The 16776-nt window shown below is 41.7% G+C and overlaps 1 protein-coding gene across 1 annotated transcript in view; it reads right to left on the bottom strand.

Annotated features, from left to right (window-relative positions):
- Window positions 1-15359, bottom strand: part of LOC135203914 (uncharacterized) — a 26473-nt gene extending 11114 nt beyond the window's left edge. Inside the window, exons 1-5 of the mRNA XM_064233847.1 lie at window positions 15134-15359; window positions 5616-5796; window positions 5336-5422; window positions 4367-4438; window positions 4152-4195 (exon numbers count right to left, since the gene is read on the bottom strand). Of these exons, the coding sequence (XP_064089917.1) occupies window positions 4152-4195; window positions 4367-4438; window positions 5336-5422; window positions 5616-5796; window positions 15134-15213 (464 nt within the window). The 5' untranslated portion in view covers window positions 15214-15359. The remainder of the gene's footprint in view (window positions 1-4151; window positions 4196-4366; window positions 4439-5335; window positions 5423-5615; window positions 5797-15133) is intronic.
- Between the last annotated feature and the right edge of the window lie 1417 nt (window positions 15360-16776).

Here is a 16776-nt window from a genome sequence, read left to right as displayed (position 1 = left end):
AGGAGACCTCCCTCCTCCTCACCACCATCAAGAGAACAGCAGACAACTCCATACCACAACCATTACACCAAAGGGATTCTGAGGGTGATAGAAGCATTAGTTCTCTTTCTTAAGACGTCCCTCAAATCCTGGGGCAATCGAATCACAGGCTCTCATCCTGAGGAAGACCTAGCCGCATGCCTTGCGAGAAGACCTCCACCATCGCCGAAGAGAATGAGGTTCCACTTATGGAAAGGATAGCCAATCAGAATCAGTGCCCAATGAAAAATAGGGTATCAGACTCCTCCAGCCACATAATTGCAATAAACAGCAAAATCCCACCAAAGTATATAGCTCATTGCATACAGTGATCCTGTCCCGAGGATGGCCAAGCAGGTGGCCAAAACCTGAAAGAAATATTAGAAATATGGATTAAACCATGACGACTACAGCCTCTTCCTGACCTACTAGACACCCCTGACCCGCCTTTTTTGATAACACCAACCTGTAATTCCATTGAGAATGAAAGCATGATGAAATCGGACAGCAGCTTAGAAATACCAGTGTGCCAGAGAAGCAAGTCATTAGAAGAACTGAGAGAATTCTGTATATGAACAATTCTGTAAATTCTGCCACTGTATTCAATAAGACATGTTTGAAAGAAGGTCTGTTTCCAGCACACATTGAATTAAAATAATAACAAATAAATAAAAGACGAGATTCATCCTGCTCAAACACTATGAATGTGTTCCAGAGTTTGTGTAATACTACCGAAATCCCGAAATCCAGTGATATAAAATAGAAAATAAGAACAAGATGCTGTATGCACTCAATATTCAGTCGAGTACGGCAGAAAACAGTATGAGGTGATTAGCTAAGTCGTTCCTAACATTGCCGTTAGGGGGCGGCACTGTATAACTACACTGAGCGAACAAGGAGCTTCCTGCCATATTTGAATTTAGGCTGCCATATGTGGAAAACTAGTAGCTATGTACAGGCAGTCCCCGGGTTACGACGGGGGTTCCGTTCTTGAGACGCGTCGTAAGCCGAAAATCGTCGTAAGCCGGAACGACGCTTGGAAATATGTCTTAAACTAATAAAAAGTTATAAAAACCTTACTTGTAATCCTTTGGTTACACTACATGTTGTTTCCTGTAGTTTTATGTACAACCTGGAGTTATTTTCATAAAAGAATGCTGGTTCTTGAAGGTAAAAACTATTGTAATCCTCTGGTGACACTACATTCTTGAAGTTTTATGTACAACCTGGAGTGATTTTGCAAAATCTTGAGGGCTACAAGAACAGCTGATTACTATTTACGTATCATATAGACTAATAAAGTAAATGTATCTTTAATAGGCTTATATATTAGTATCAACAAAACATTTCCTGCCATGAGTCAGAGGCCGTTTTAATGAAACGAACACTTCTCTGTCCTATCTGTTCAGAAAATAAACGTTACGTCAATCCCCGAGACCATTGTTGCCAAGCGTCTCTCTCTCTCTCTCTCCCTCTCTCTCCTCTCTCTCTCTCTCTCTCTCTCTCTCTCTGATCAAATTACATTGGAACTTGACATACGATTGCCCTAATATACGAATGTTTTGAGATATAACAGAAAATTTGCGAAAATACAAGCTTTGATATACAACGAAATATTTGAGATACGATTTTGCGATGAGTGTTAGTTGTTATAGGGGCGACCGATAAATGGCGTCAGTCTGTTTGTTTGTTTGTGCTGCATGTTAACACGTCGTTGTTTAGTTTGTTGTATTTGCGCCTATTTTTCGTGTTATTTTGTCTATTATTAACCATGGGTCTCAAAGCTAAAAACAAAGCAGGTGATAAGAAAAAACCGAAGAAAATGATTTCGATGGAAGCAAAACATGAAATTATAGCAAAGCATGAACGTGGCGTTCGTATCGTCGATTTGGCAAACGAGTATGGTCGAAATCCTTCTACAATATCCACGATCATCAAGCAGAAGGAAGCTATAAAAACCCCCGAGACCATTGTTGCCAAAGCGTCTCTCTCTCTCTCTCTCTCCTCTCTCTCTCTCTCTCTCTCTCTCTCTCTCTCTCTCTCTGATCAAATTACGTACTGGATAATGTCTCTCTTTGGATACTTCGATTTTGCCAAATATTGAGGCTACAAGAACAGTTTGATTACTATTTACGTATCACATAGACTAATTAAAGTAAACGTATCTTTAAATAGGCTTATATTATTAGTATCAACAAAACATTTACTGGCATGAGTCAGAGGCCGTTTAACGAAACGAACACTTCTCTGTCCTTAACTCGGAGCGTCGGAAGACGCCTCTCTCTCTCTCTCTCTCTCTCTCTCTCTCTCTCTCTCTCTCTCTCTCTCTCTCTGATCAAATTACTGGATAATGTCTCTCTTTGGATACTTGGAATTTGCGTTGTAATCTAACCAGAAACTTCGTTTTGTTATTATTACTGGAAACAAGCAATGATTTTTTCATTATTTGCGCTTTTGGACTGTTATATGTAAACTAGTATGTATTCATTCGCTCGGAAACTAGTTCCGCATATGAGGCGTCACTAAAAAACATAGAAAAATACAACATAAAAAGTGTCGAAAATCATCATAATCTCAAACCGTTTAACGAAACGAACACTTCTCTGTCCTTAACTCGGAGCGTTGGAAGACGCCTCTCTCTCTCTCTCTCTCTCTCTCTCTCTCTCTCTCTCTCTCTCTCTCTCTCTCTCTCTCTCTCTCTCTGATCAAATTACTGGATAATGTCTCTCTTTGGATACTTGGAATTTGCGTTGTAATCTAAGCAGAAACTTCGTTTTGTTATTATTACTGGAAACAAGCAATGATTTTTTCATTATTTGCGCTTTTGGACTGTTATATGTAAACTAGTATGTATTCATTCGCTCGGAAACTAGTTCCGCATATGAGGCGTCACTAAAAAACATAGAAAAATACAACATAAAAAAGTGTCGAAAATCATCATAATCTCAAACCGTTAACGAAACGAACACTTCTCTGTCCTTAACTCGGAGCGTCGGAAGACGCCTCTCTCTCTCTCTCTCTCTCTCTCTCTCTCTCTCTCTCTCTCTCTCTCTCTCTCTCTCTCTCTGATCAAATTACTGGATAATGTCTCTCTTTGGATACTTGGAATTTGCGTTGTAATCTAAGCAGAAACTTCGTTTTGTTATTATTACTGGAAACAAGCAATGATTTTTTCATTATTTGCGCTTTTGGACTGTTATATGTAAACTAGTATGTATTCATTCGCTCGGAAACTAGTTCCGCATATGAGGCGTCACTAAAAAACATAGAAAAATACAACATAAAAAGTGTCGAAAATCATCATAATCTCAAAATTTTTGTTGTAATCTAACCAGAAACTATTTTTATTAATATACTGTGCGTAAACTATAAAGGATTTTTATCATAGTATGCGTTTTTTAAAAGCGTCGTTAACTCGGAGCGTCGGAAGCGTCAGCGTCGTAACCTCGGAACAAGCGTCGTAACCCAGGACGGATTTTTCCATTGAATATTTAAGAAAAAGCGTCGTAACCTCGGAACGTCGTAAGCCGGAACCGTCGTAACCCGGGGACCGCCTGTAATTACTGGGTAAGTCACTTACAGTATACAAAAATTGCAAATATGTATTTACAAAGTAAACAAAAGGCACCAGAAACCAACACCAAGGCATGTTGCATTCCTTGCTTTCAAAGATTTTGTAGGATCTGGTCACACAATAAACAAATTGTTTTGAAAATCACTGTAACTTCCACTAACAAGACAAAATTGGAATGCTGCTTTCAAGAAAGCACTAAAGCTACCAACATGTAAAATACTGTACTATAGGGAATTATATAGACATAATAAATGCTCAGTCATTTGTATGACATAACATTTACATGAATTTTTACTTTAATCCATGATCATACCTCTAATGTTTGATTTGTATCATGCTAGTCCTTATAGTTTCTGAAAACCTGCCAAATAGTTAATTTTGGAATCTTGAGTTGTGAAGAAGTATTTTTAAACCAGATATGACTATGACCTCTAACACATGTCCACACATTTCAAAATAATAGATAATATGAACCTACCACCTGCTGATAAATTAGAGTAGATGACAGTCCTCTGGAAGGACAATTTCAAATTTATGGAACAACACTTCCAGGATTTACTTTTCAGATGTAAGATATATGTGTAAATGCATTTTCACAGTGAACTGAACATAGAAATTTACCAGCAAATTATACAATCATTGCTACTAAAAACACGGGAAACAAACTGAGAAAAACTGAAAAGAAGCTTACGGATGGTCTTATAGGTTCCACTGGACAAGGAAGACCTTTCTTCAGTCTAGTAATTGGGGCATTAATACTTTTCAACTGCTCACCAATGTCAGTTTTATCTCATGGATCTCATGGACTTTACTCTGTTTCATCTTCAACTGCTGACCATACGGCACCTAGGGTAGAAAATCATGAATACTGAAGAACAGAAAGTCATGAATACATACTGAAGTAATACAGAAACATTTTTTTTTTGTTTTTAACTGGTAAACTTACATCCTAAAGTAAACAGACTGAAAAAATTAGTGAGTCAAAATTTTTCTTTCTTTTACTGTGTTGGCTTATGGAGCAAAAAAATTGTTAATGTACCTACTATAACAACCTAAATATGAATATGATACTGGTATTTTCTGGTTTATTTTCATTTTTCTGTAAGATTTAATACACTCTCAAGAAGTGATGCTTTCACCCTTCAGATTCAACAAGAAAAACAGGTTTGTAAAATAAACCATCTAGTTTTGCTAAAAGTTTTTGCAAAACATCAAAAAAGCATATACTGTATACTGTGTACTACTGTACTGGTCTGGAAAAACTAACACCTATTAATAATAATAAACTACTGCATAGTAGTAGTACTTATATTCTATTCCAATTTATTTCTTTACATTGACACAGCTCAGCTAATGTTACATAAAGAGTGAAGCCTGGCAAAGGCAGAATTCCCCATCAGTGCAAATGATTCAACAGAGCAACTTGGTGATGAACCATATGAGAAGGGCTGTTTTTAATTGCACTGAGTATGTCACAACAAATCATCACCACCCATAACAAAGAGAAAAATACCTACATCCCTTAAGATAATTATCAATAGCAAAAGCTAAGACTTTCAGATGAATCTTCTAAAGATTAATGTATACTAAGTGAATGCTGGTGTATAATATAGCATAATTCATCATGTTCTAGGAGATAACTACGGCACATCTAACCTACTTTATTAACTTTACTGACTCTATCACATTGCTGCTAGTTTGGTTCTATAACCAACTGCAATTACTAGTGGAAAACATGATTACCTGGTACAACGGTGTAACCACTTGTGCAAGTCTTTCATACTGATTTTCTGCTGTGACTGGCTCTGACATTGGACGATTCAAATTAGGCTGAAATAAATGAATAAAAATTACATTACACAATCTTGCATTAGCAATGAAATACTATATACATCAGATTGAGAGAGAATTTTGTAACTGCAGCTATTTAAAATGAATAGTAAAATCTTTAACATAAGGAAAATTCTAACACCAAAAGCATTTCAGTAATACATATAATAAATTTAATAACTTGAGAACTTACCGAAACTTTCTCCTGTAAAGATTCACGTTTTTTCTTTGGCTGTGCTTTTTCCTCCACACTTCTATGCTCTGGACCACCTCTTGATAAACGCTTCATTTCCTCCTCTGTCAGTGGTGCTTGCAATATTGGGATATTGACAGGACTTGATACAGGACTGATGGGTTTTTCAAACTCACCATGCCTATCAGAACATTGGATATTAATTTTTTGTAGTGTATAAAAAAAAGGTATCCAAGAACATTTCACACAAGTATATTCATTATTTTAGGAATATCACTATATACAGTAAAGAATAACTGGAACAATGTGATTTCTAAACACGCAGAAGCAAATACCTTAAGTAATACAAACATAAATATGCTATTACGTACATTAATTATTTGTCAAGGTATACAGCTTAAGAAAATGTTATTGTTATAATACAATTAAGTTTGTTCATACTTACCTGGCAGATATATATATAGCTGTATTTTCTGAAGTCCGACAGAATTTCAAAAAAACTCGCGGCACAGCAGTGGCGGCCAGGTGGTAGTACCCATTCCCGCCGCTGGGAGGCGGATATCAGGAACCATTCCCATTTTCTCTTCATATTTTATCAATGCCACTGTCTCCTGAGGGGAGGAGGGTGGGCACCTTAATTATATATATCTGCCAGGTAAGTATGAACAAACTTAATTGTATTATAACAATAACATTTTGTTCATGAAACTTACCTGACAGATATATATATAGCTGAATCCCACCTTCGGATGGTGGGGAGAGACAGAATAGGATTTGTAGGAAACTAAATTAAGTAGATGATGTACATCTTGGTTCCTCACCTGTTAGCAAAGTAGACTCAGTGATTACTGTCACTTAAGCCTGCTTCTGCTCAATCAGAGTTGCCAGCCAGGCGGAGACCTGTAGTGCTGGTGCGCTCTGGATGCTCTGTCAACGGGGACGTGACCTCAACGTGACAAGACCATCGAACCATACATACAAGGGCTATGAAGCAACTGACCACCACCTGACCAACTAGACCAAAACCTCCTGAAAGATAATCTAATGGATGGGAGATCTTCACACAAGATCTCACCAACAACCAAAAACACAAAACATATTAAAAACTAACCTAACTCCTAACTAAGGGCTAGGGAAAGAGCTACCTCCAGCCCCCAAGACTGTGTCTGCAGAAATGTATGGTCCAAGAGAACTACAGTCCTCGTAAATCGTTCTCACATCTCTTAAGTAATGTGAGGCAAATACAGAATTGCTCCTCCAAAAGGTGCCATCAAGGATGTCCTTGATTGACATATTCTTTTGGAAGGCAAGAGAGGTAGCGACAGCTCTGACCTCATGAGCTTTCACTCGCAAGAGGCTCAAATCAGTCTTCTGGCAAGATGAATGAGCCTCTTTAATGACGTCCCTCAGAAAGAAAGCCACAGCATTCTTTGACAAAGGTAATTCCGGTCTCTTCACAGAGCACCAGAGATTACCTGAGGGACCTCGTACCTCCTTCGTTCTATGAACATAGAACTTGAGAGCCCTGACAGGGCACAGGACTCTCTCTGGTTCTTGGCCCACTAGACTCGACATACCCTTTAATTTCGAAGCTCTTTGGCCAAGGGTTAGACGGGTTTTTGTTTTAGCCAAGAAAGTTGGACTTAAAGAGCAGACAGCGTTGTCTCCTTTGAAGCCCACTTGACTACTAAAAGCTTGGATTTCGCTAAACTCTCTTCGTCGTTGCCAAGAGAAGTTAGGAAAAGAGCCTTCTTTGTCAAGTTCCGAAGAGACGCTGAATGAAGAGGAGGTTCAAACGGACTTGACATCAATATAGTCTAAGAACCACGTCAAGGTTCCATGAAGGCGGCCTCGCCTGAGGAATCTTCGTGGTCTCGAACGATTTCAAGAGGTCGTGAAGATCCCTGTTGTCAGAGAGGTCCAGGCCTCTATGCCGAAGAAACTGCTGACAACATGCTCTTGTATCCCTTGATGGTCGGGACTGCCAATTTCTGCACGTTTCTTAAGAAAAGTAGAAAATCGGCTATCTGGCTCACAGAGGTCGTGGAAGAGGAACTCCCATCCTTTCTACACCATGCCCTGAAGGAAGCCCACTTCGATTGATAGACAAGCTCTTGTAGAGGCTCTCCTTGCATTTGCGATGCTTTCGCAGTCTGTTTTCCGAAAAAAAACCTCTCGCTTCTGGCCAACTTTTCGATAGTCTGAACGCAGTCAGACCCAGAGCGGAGAGGTTTTGGTGATACCTTTCGAAGTGAGGCTGTTTGAGTAGATCTTTCCTCCAGGGCAACGTCCTTGGGAAGTCTACAAGGAATGACATGACCTCGTGCAAACCCATTCTCTCGCGGCCACATCGGGGCGATCAGGGTCAACCTGTCCCTTCTTTTGAAGCCGCAAACTTCCTCATGACTTCCCCATGATCTTGAATGGTGGGAAGGCATAAAGTTCTAGGCCCGTCCAACTCCAGAGCAATGCATCCACAGCGATTGCTCCTGGATCCAGGACCGGGGAGCAATACAGAGGAAGCCTCTTCGTCCTCGACGTCGCAAATAGGTCGACCAGAGGACGTCCCCACAACTTCCAAAGCTCCTGACACACGTCTTGATGCAAGATCCATTCTGTCGGCAGGATTTGGTCCTGTCGACTGAGAAGGTCCGCCCTGACGTTCTGCACTCCTGCGATGAATCTCGTCAGGATCGTGATCTTTCTCACCCTTGCCCACAGCAGAATCTCCTTTGCCAGGTGAAACAGAGTCCGGGAGTGTGTTCCTCCCTGATTCTTCAAATATGCGAGGGCTGTGGTGTTGTTCGAATTGACTTGGATAACTTTGTTTATCAATTTTTCTTCGAAGAACTGCAGCGACAGGAAGATTGCTGCCAGTTCCTTCACATTGATGTGCCAGACTGCCTGTCCCCTCTCCAGGAGCCTGACCACTTCTTCCCCTCCTCCTAGTGTTGCTCCCCAGCCCGAAATGGAGCGTCTGAAAACAACACCTAGGTCTTGGGGGCTCAGAAGATTTAGGGATTAAGCCCTTTTTCTTGCAACTTCTGAGATCGAGCCATCATCTTAGATGACTTTTCACCGACTCTGAGATCTTCAAGATTGCATTCAGATCGTTCTTGGCCTTCCATTCGTCTGCAAGGAAAAACTGGAGAGGCCTGAGGTGCAGTCTTCCCAAGGAAACAAACCTTTCCAGCGAGGAAATGGTGCCCAGCAGACTCATCCATTCCCTTGCCGAGCAAGTCTCTTTCCCCAAGAAGGCTGAGACTTTCTCTAAGCCTAGCCGCTGACGTTCCTGGGATGGAAACGCCCGAAAAGCCACTGAATCCATCTGAATCCCCAGATACACGATGGACGGTGGTCGGGGTGCATTATGTGACTTTTCGAGGTTGACAAGAAGTCCCAGGGACTTCGCTAAGGCTAATGTTAACTGAAGGTCCTTCAGACATTTCTCCTTCGATGACGCTCTGACAAGCCAATCATCGAGGTATAGGGAAACTCTTATCCCTGAAGAGTGTAACCACCTCGCCACATTCTTCATGATGACGGTAAAAACCATCGGAGCCGTGCTCAAGCCGAAACAAAGGGCTTTGAACTGCCAGACTTTGTTGCCTAAAACGAATCTTAGATATTTTCTTGAAAGAGGGTGGATTGGAACGTGAAAGTACGCGTCCTGCAGGTCTAAGGACACCATCCAGTCGCCCGGTCTCAAGGCTCCTAGAACAGACTGAGGCATCTCCATTTTGAATTTGATCTTTTCTACAAAAAGATTGAGCCTGCTTACGTCTAGGACTGGACGCCAACCCGACGACTGCTTCGGTACCAGGAAAATCCTGTTGTAAAATCCTGGTGACCCCAGGTCCACGACCTGCTCCACCGCTCTTTTTTCGATCATTTGATCTAATAGATCGAACAGAATCCGTTTTTTCTCTCCCTGATATGACGGAGAAAGGTCTCTGGGAGGCGTGGATAGAGGAGGAGGATCCAAAAAGGGGATCTTGTAACCCTGCTCCACGATCTTGAGGGACCAAGGGTCCGTATCTCTCTCTCTCCATGCTCCCGCAAAAAACTTCAGTCTGGCTCCGACTGGTGTCTGAAGGACATAATCTTCATTTCGATGTCTTGGGCTTGAAGGAAGCTCTTCCTCTTGAAAGCCCTCTCCCTCGAGGAGCTACTCTCGAGGGAGGAGCTACGAAAGGGTTTAACCTTCTTAGGAGGTCGTACAAATGAGGACGTGGAAGGAACTGCTGGACGTCTCGAGGACTGAGCTAAGAGGTCCTGCGTAGCTTTTTCCTGCAAGCTACTAGCCAGGTCCTTGACCAAAGTCTGGGGGAAGAGATGGTTCGACAGAGGAGAAAAGAGCAGTTCCGCTTTCTGAGCGGGTGTAACCGATCTAGCGGTGAAGTTACACAGAAGAGCTCTCTTCTTAAGGAATGCCGTTCCGAAATGAGAAACTAGCTCTTCCGAACCATCCCTGACGGCCTTGTCCATGCACGATAGCACACTGGACAGCTCCCCCAAACTGAGCGAGTCCGGGCTTCTAGATTGCAGATCTAGAACTCCCAAGCACCAGTCCGTAGCAGTCCTTTTAAGTGATGGTCCATTTCCGTAGGCATCCAAGACACCTTGGCTGTGGATAAAAGGGAACTCCTCTGGGAATCTACTAAACTAGAGAAGTCCCCTGGAGCTGACGAAGGGATCTTCACACCCACATCTCCCTTGGTCTCGTACCAAACGCCCCCTTTACCACTGAGTCTAGAGGGAGGAAGGGCGAAAGTTGACTTGCCCTGATCCTTCCTTCGATCCATCCAGTCCTGGAGTTTCTTGAAGGCCCTCTTGGTGGACAGCGAAGTCTTCATTTCCACAAACTCCGGGGTCTTACACAACTTGGAAGACGAAAACTGCGAGGGAGGAGTCCTGGGAGCAGCAGGCTGAAACTTGTCCCCGAAAGACGAACGTAACAGCCGCACAAGAACCTTGTAGTCCGAGACGGACGAAACAGAAGAAGGTTCCTCTTCAATCGAGTCCGCCGAACTACTCAACTCTCCTTCTTCCCTAAGAGGAATAGGAGACCGCCCATCCGGAGAGGGCGTACGTCCAGCGGGTCTGGCCTTGATCAAAGACCCCCGCTGCTTAGAAGCAGAAGCCTCATCCAAGCTAACGTCCTTACGACGATCCTTCCTGCTCGAAGGAGGCAGAGCGTCTTGACGGCGCTGAGCGTCCTTAGAGACGACCGAGACTGCTTTACTTCCATCCAAAGCGTCCTTACGCTTCTTACACGAACGAACAGATTTCGAAGTTAACGTGTCTTTCTGACCGCTAACGAACTCCTTATAAGGAGACACGTCACTCCGAGCGTCCATACGAGCGTCCTGCTGCACGTCCTCTTCCTGCTCGGCGTCCTCCGAAGCGTCCTGGAAAGTGTCCTGCTGAGCGTTCTCAAAAGCGTTCTGAGCGTCTCGTCGAGCAGCCTGCCCATGACATCGAGAGGGAACGAAAGCGTCCTGACGACCAGCTTTCTTACCAGGAGAATGAGATCGGCAATGAACCGAAGGAGACGCATTCGGAGAAAGACGAACGTGGAGAGGGAGAAGGAGACTGCTTCGTCCTCTTGACAGGCAGCCTGACGTCCTTCCTCCGCTTAGGCTCGACTGCTGCTGCTGGGCGTCCTCTGAGCCCATCAAAAAGAAGATAAAACTGGTCCCTGAAAGGACAAAAGGATGTTTCTTCGTAGGCGAAGAAGCCAACAGAAGGAGCAGGACTGAGCCTGCGAGAAGACGAGGGGCGAGGGGACACCTCCTTCCTTCTCACAGGTACAGCTACCTGCTTCTCCAAAGAGCGACTGTAGCGCATCTCAGCGTCATCACCGGATGACATCCTACCTCTCTTCTGAGGCGGAAAGGCGTCATACGCATCCGGAGAAGAGCGCAACGAAACTGGAGAGATAGGACGTGAAGCGCCCTCACTACGAAAAGTCCTTTTCAGAGGACGCGAGTCTCTCCGAGTGCTCCACCCCTTGCGCGGGGAGGACGCCTCGGAGGACGAAAAACAGTCCTTAAGGATACGCGCCCGTGCGCGCTCCTTGGCAGCCTGGGAACTTGCAACATGGCCTGCCGAAGGGACGCCAGATCGGCGGGGAGCCCCCGTAACCCTCTTGCGGCTTTCGACATATCCACTCCCTGAGTCCTGGGAGTCCGATAGCGGTCTAGGCCTAGAGGCATTATGGGGCCGATCTGACGCCCCCTCCACAACACTAGGGGCACGATCACACACTTTCACTGAGCCAGTTTCTAAGGCCAACACTTTTGATTCAAGAGTACATAACGACTCCAAAATCAGAGAAAGGGCATTACCTTCTCCAGACACAGAATCAGGGCCCGAAGGCAACATCACAGGTTTAGGAGAGACAAATTCTACAGGTGTTAAAGCAGGTGAAATGTTAGTTCCCTTACCTTTAGTTGAACCGGTCCTGGAGGAAGACCTCCTGATCCTATGCGTTCCAATTTACGCCGATAGGAATCATTACACCTTCCACCATCATCGGTCAATCCTTCACATTCATTGCATCGATCATCCAACAAACAAACATGCCCCCTACACCCTATACATACTGTGTGGGGATCTGCCGATGATTTAGGTAGCCTCACCTTACAATCACTCTTCACACACACTCTGAAACTCACTGCACTTGATCCAGACATCACGTTTACAGAGAAGCCAATCCAAAATAAAAAAACAGTCCACTATTGCGCATGCCAATCCAACAATCCAGAATCAATAACCAAAAGACAATCCAGATACTTAAAGACGAGTAAATCCAAAAATCCTAGGTGGAGGTACTGCAAACAGTTGTTTACAGCACTGGCGACAGAAAAAATATGAATAGAAAATGGGAATGGTTCCTGATATCCGCCTCCCAGCGGCGGGAATGGGTACTACCACCTGGCCGCCCACTGCGTGTGCCGCGAGTTTTGAAATTCTGTCGGACTTCAGAAAATACAGCTATATATATATCTGTCAGGTAAGTTTCATGAACAAAATATGTTTTCAAGGCAGTTTTGAAATCCAATATGGCGGCTATCGTGTGGCTGGACGGGTCTAGTCACAGATGGACACCATCTTTCCCAGCTCTCATTTGAACAATGTTAGCATATATATGTGACGTTTATTGATCTTACTCAAGATTGCAGTTGTAATCAGCACAATAAAACAACATTTTGTTGCCTATATTAGCGAAAGTGTGAAACTTTTTATTCCCGGGGTCATGGTTTCAACTAAATTAATTTTTACCTTGTAATCGGTGGTTTTATCCTTACTGCCATCACAACTGAAACTCCACAGTGCTTATTTGATTTGATTGTTATTATACACATTTTGGTCTTAATTCACTCCACATTGCACATTGAACCACGTTGCTGCAAAGTTTTATTCCCTTAACTGTTTACTTTACTCATTATTTAGTTCAACTTTACTTTGTTATTTAAAAATGTTAATTTAATTCATGTCTATTACCCCTTTTTTGCAACCAAATTACCCCGAAAAATTACAGATATTTCTAAAGTAGATACAATCCAATGTTTCTAACCTTGTTGTACATCTGGCTGCCGAAAACCATAGCGGAACAGACAACGGATAAGTGGATTATAATGTTTTATTTATTTATTTTTTTTTGCTAGCACTTTTCATTGATTTAAGTCTATATTAGTATTTTGATTTTTTTTAATAACTGTATGCCAGAAATAAATGTAACCTTTGATGTTTGCATGGTAAGAATGGTAAAATCATCGTTGCCACATTAGTGGAGCTTCACACATACGCCGATGCATTATTAACTGTTTCCATGAATTCTAGTTGTCATAGTAATGCAATAATGATAAAATTGCTTTAATATTTATGTATATATACTTCCAATACATAGCCTAATTTCACCAATTTCCACGTTTTTGTGTAAGTCTTATACCCAGTTTGGAGGGTGAACACATACCGAATGGCAACAGAGAGAGAGAGAGAGAGAAAGGAAGGCGAAGGAAGGAAGAAGGAAAGGGGTGGCGGTGGAGAGGGGGGAGGGTAGGTGGAGCTTTTTACGCGTGTTCGTATCCATTTCTGCATAATGGAGTTTTTGTCTCTTGGTACAAGGACAAGTGTCATTATTCTTTACGATTAGTGATTCGCAATACCCTAATGAATTACGGCACCGGGTGTAATGCACTATAGCAAAATCTCGTTCTGATATGAGTGTTCGTTACAGAAATAGGTATTGCCCAAAAACGTGCTTGCACTGTCTCTGAAACCTATAGTAGGTATGCTGCTTAGTTGTCAATCAAGTTTTTTGTAATCAAGTATTTTTTACAAGCTAGCTATTGAATAAATTTGTATTTTTCTCAATCAAAACATATGCCCCTTGATACTGACTTTCCTCTTTTAACAACTTTCTGGTCATTGTAAATTCGGCCCCATAATTTCTTTCGGTGCGAAAACAGAGGCCCAGGGACCGAAAACGATTGCGTCACACTACGGCGGTAATCCGGCAGTAAAACATCTTCATATGTCCAAAAAATAAATAATAAAGATATTTATGCGCATTACAATTATAACAATGACATGAATAGCTGATAACAATCTGCATGAATAACTGGTAAACTGTTCTGCAAGAAAGTTGAGTATAGCAATTATTTACAATAGGTACGAAAGTCAAGATGTCGTGACGTCATAATACAGGACTTAAAAGAACGTTCTAATTCCGAAAAATAATTACTTAAATTTGAGTCAGAATCGAGTTACTTTTTCAATAACGAATATTTTCAAATTAATCATCATAAATATGTAAAATATTGATGTTTTACTATTTATTTAACAAATTATCTAAGTGCACGCTTCATCGTCTTCTTCTACCAAAACAGTTGTTTACTTAAAAACGTCCTGGTAAGGGACCGTGTTCCGATTGTTGTAATGAAAGTGCCCCAGCGTCTGTGGGTAAAAGTGGTGTGTGGATTTATCACAGGAAATGGGAAGTTTGTTGACACAATTGACTCCATGAACATCGAGATGGCGTCAATCTTCTAAGTTATTTAATCGTAAGTAAAATTTTCGTAAGCGTTTTGGTGAGATTTCCACTGCCGTGGACACCCTTTTCACTACCCTCTGTTTAAATCTTAAAATTTGGCCTTAATTTCTACTTTGGAGCACCAACAAGAAGTCCTGACTGATGCCCATCTCCGGTGTCAAGATGCGTTATATGTACTTTTTCGGAGGGTGGCAAGCATTGATCGTCGTTGGCTTGATGAAGGCCATGCGGTGTTTTACCCTACTTTGAAAGGAGAGTAGAGGTCTTTTAGCTCCGTGTCTCACCAACAAGATGTCATGACTGATGCCCATCTCCGGTGGCAGGACGCATTATAAGTAGTTTTTCGATGGGTGGGCAGGCCGTGACCGTCGGTGTGTTGAGCCTGTCCATGCGGTTGTTTACCCTATCCTATGCTACCTACGGGAGCTCAAAGCTGCCTTGCCTAGCCGATCATTACCTTCGGGGATGTCCTCTTAAGCCCCTTCGCACTGTTGTTTGAGGATAGAACACGTGAAATCTCTGGCGTAGGACATTCATCTCCTGTAGGGCTGTATGTTACCTTGTTGTAACTGGATAAAAGAAATTGCAAACTCAAGTTACTCAACAAATTTACAAAACGTCAAAGTAAATCCAAGACTAGTGTTGAAAGTAGTAGTAAGAGAGAGAGTTTCCTCTGATGCGGCTCTCTAATTTGTCGGCAGTTTTGCTTGTTAAAGTTTGAATTCGCTGTGATACCGTTTGACTGCGGTAATATTCGTGTTTTCAATTTGTTCTCATTAGAGTTCAGTGAGAAGTAAAACATTATTTATCACTAAAGTGATATTGTCGTACAGGAAGGCTTAGCATGGCGCATTATTTATCTATTTATTTTTTTAGGTTTGTTTTGAATGTTACCCTCTTTTTCGCATGTAGTAAAATCATTTTTCAGTCTTATCTTTACTGAATATAATGTTGCCAACTATTCCACCTACGTCTTCTTCGAATAATTGTTGTAATTCAAGTATTTCACATTTCGTTCTCCAGCTTTCTGAGCAAAACGCAAATGAATATACCATTGTTCGTGTTTTTCTTAATACACGTGTCATACTTCTATCTTCCTTGTGTCTCCACACTTCATTAATTCTTGGAGCATAAAATACTCCATTCTTTGGCTTCTCTTCTGTATGTTTCATTCCTTGATTCTTCCCTTCTAGTGACATTCTCCCAAACAAATTATTGGTACTTATTAACTACATTCATTGCGTCTTACATTAAATTTCTATTTCATTCGTTTTTTTTCTTTCTTTTTTCTTTTTGCTGTCTTTATTGGTTATCAATAACACTGACTTGTCTGGTTTAGTACTGACTGTGATTCTCGAGGCGTTCACAGGTACGACAGATACTTTTAGCAGTCTATAGACTTTGATTCCTTCCTGTGGGGGAACGTCATATCAAGATAAAATGTCAAATATTCTATTTCTATCTGCCATTATTTGTCTGATCTCATGCTTCAATTTCAATACTCTCCATTATTCCTGCTAGACTACTAAAAACAATTAGTGCTATTTTCCGTCCAATCATTTTTCCAGATGCGTTCAAGTAATCGATTTCCTCTTTGATCTGGAGCATTTTGAGACCAAATAAGATCCTGCAGAAGCGTTCGATATTTTCTCTACCTCTATTGTTTTTAACTCTTTGCCTTGGACTTCTGTACGGTTATTAGGCCTGTCCTCGTCCATTTTTATTTTTGAATGAATTATCTAAAAGCGCTGCAGTTTACATCTTACGCCCTGATCGTCTCTGCTTCCTTGATTATCCTTAAACCTTCTTTTTCTTTTTCTTCTCATTTCCTTACATTTCTCCCTTGACTTAGCTTTATTCTGTTCTTACTCTTCCTGTTATCAATTCCTTTATTACCAATTTTTCAACATATATTCTAATTTCACTATTTATCCGATTGTTCTTGAGTTTAAATTTTCTTGCTGGTGCGTTTCTTACTGACTGCATTTTTAATAATTACTATCTATAGCCTGTCGTACTAGCTTTGTTTATCTTCGTAGTTCTAAAGTTTGTCCCATACTAGCTTTTCATTGTCCTTCTTTTCTTGGTTGGCCCTGAATC

Source organism: Macrobrachium nipponense, chromosome 44 (genome assembly GCF_015104395.2).
Source record: "Macrobrachium nipponense isolate FS-2020 chromosome 44, ASM1510439v2, whole genome shotgun sequence".
In the NCBI taxonomy this organism is placed as follows: Eukaryota; Metazoa; Arthropoda; class Malacostraca; order Decapoda; family Palaemonidae; genus Macrobrachium; species Macrobrachium nipponense.
This window is presented reverse-complemented; position numbering and strand designations above follow the sequence as displayed.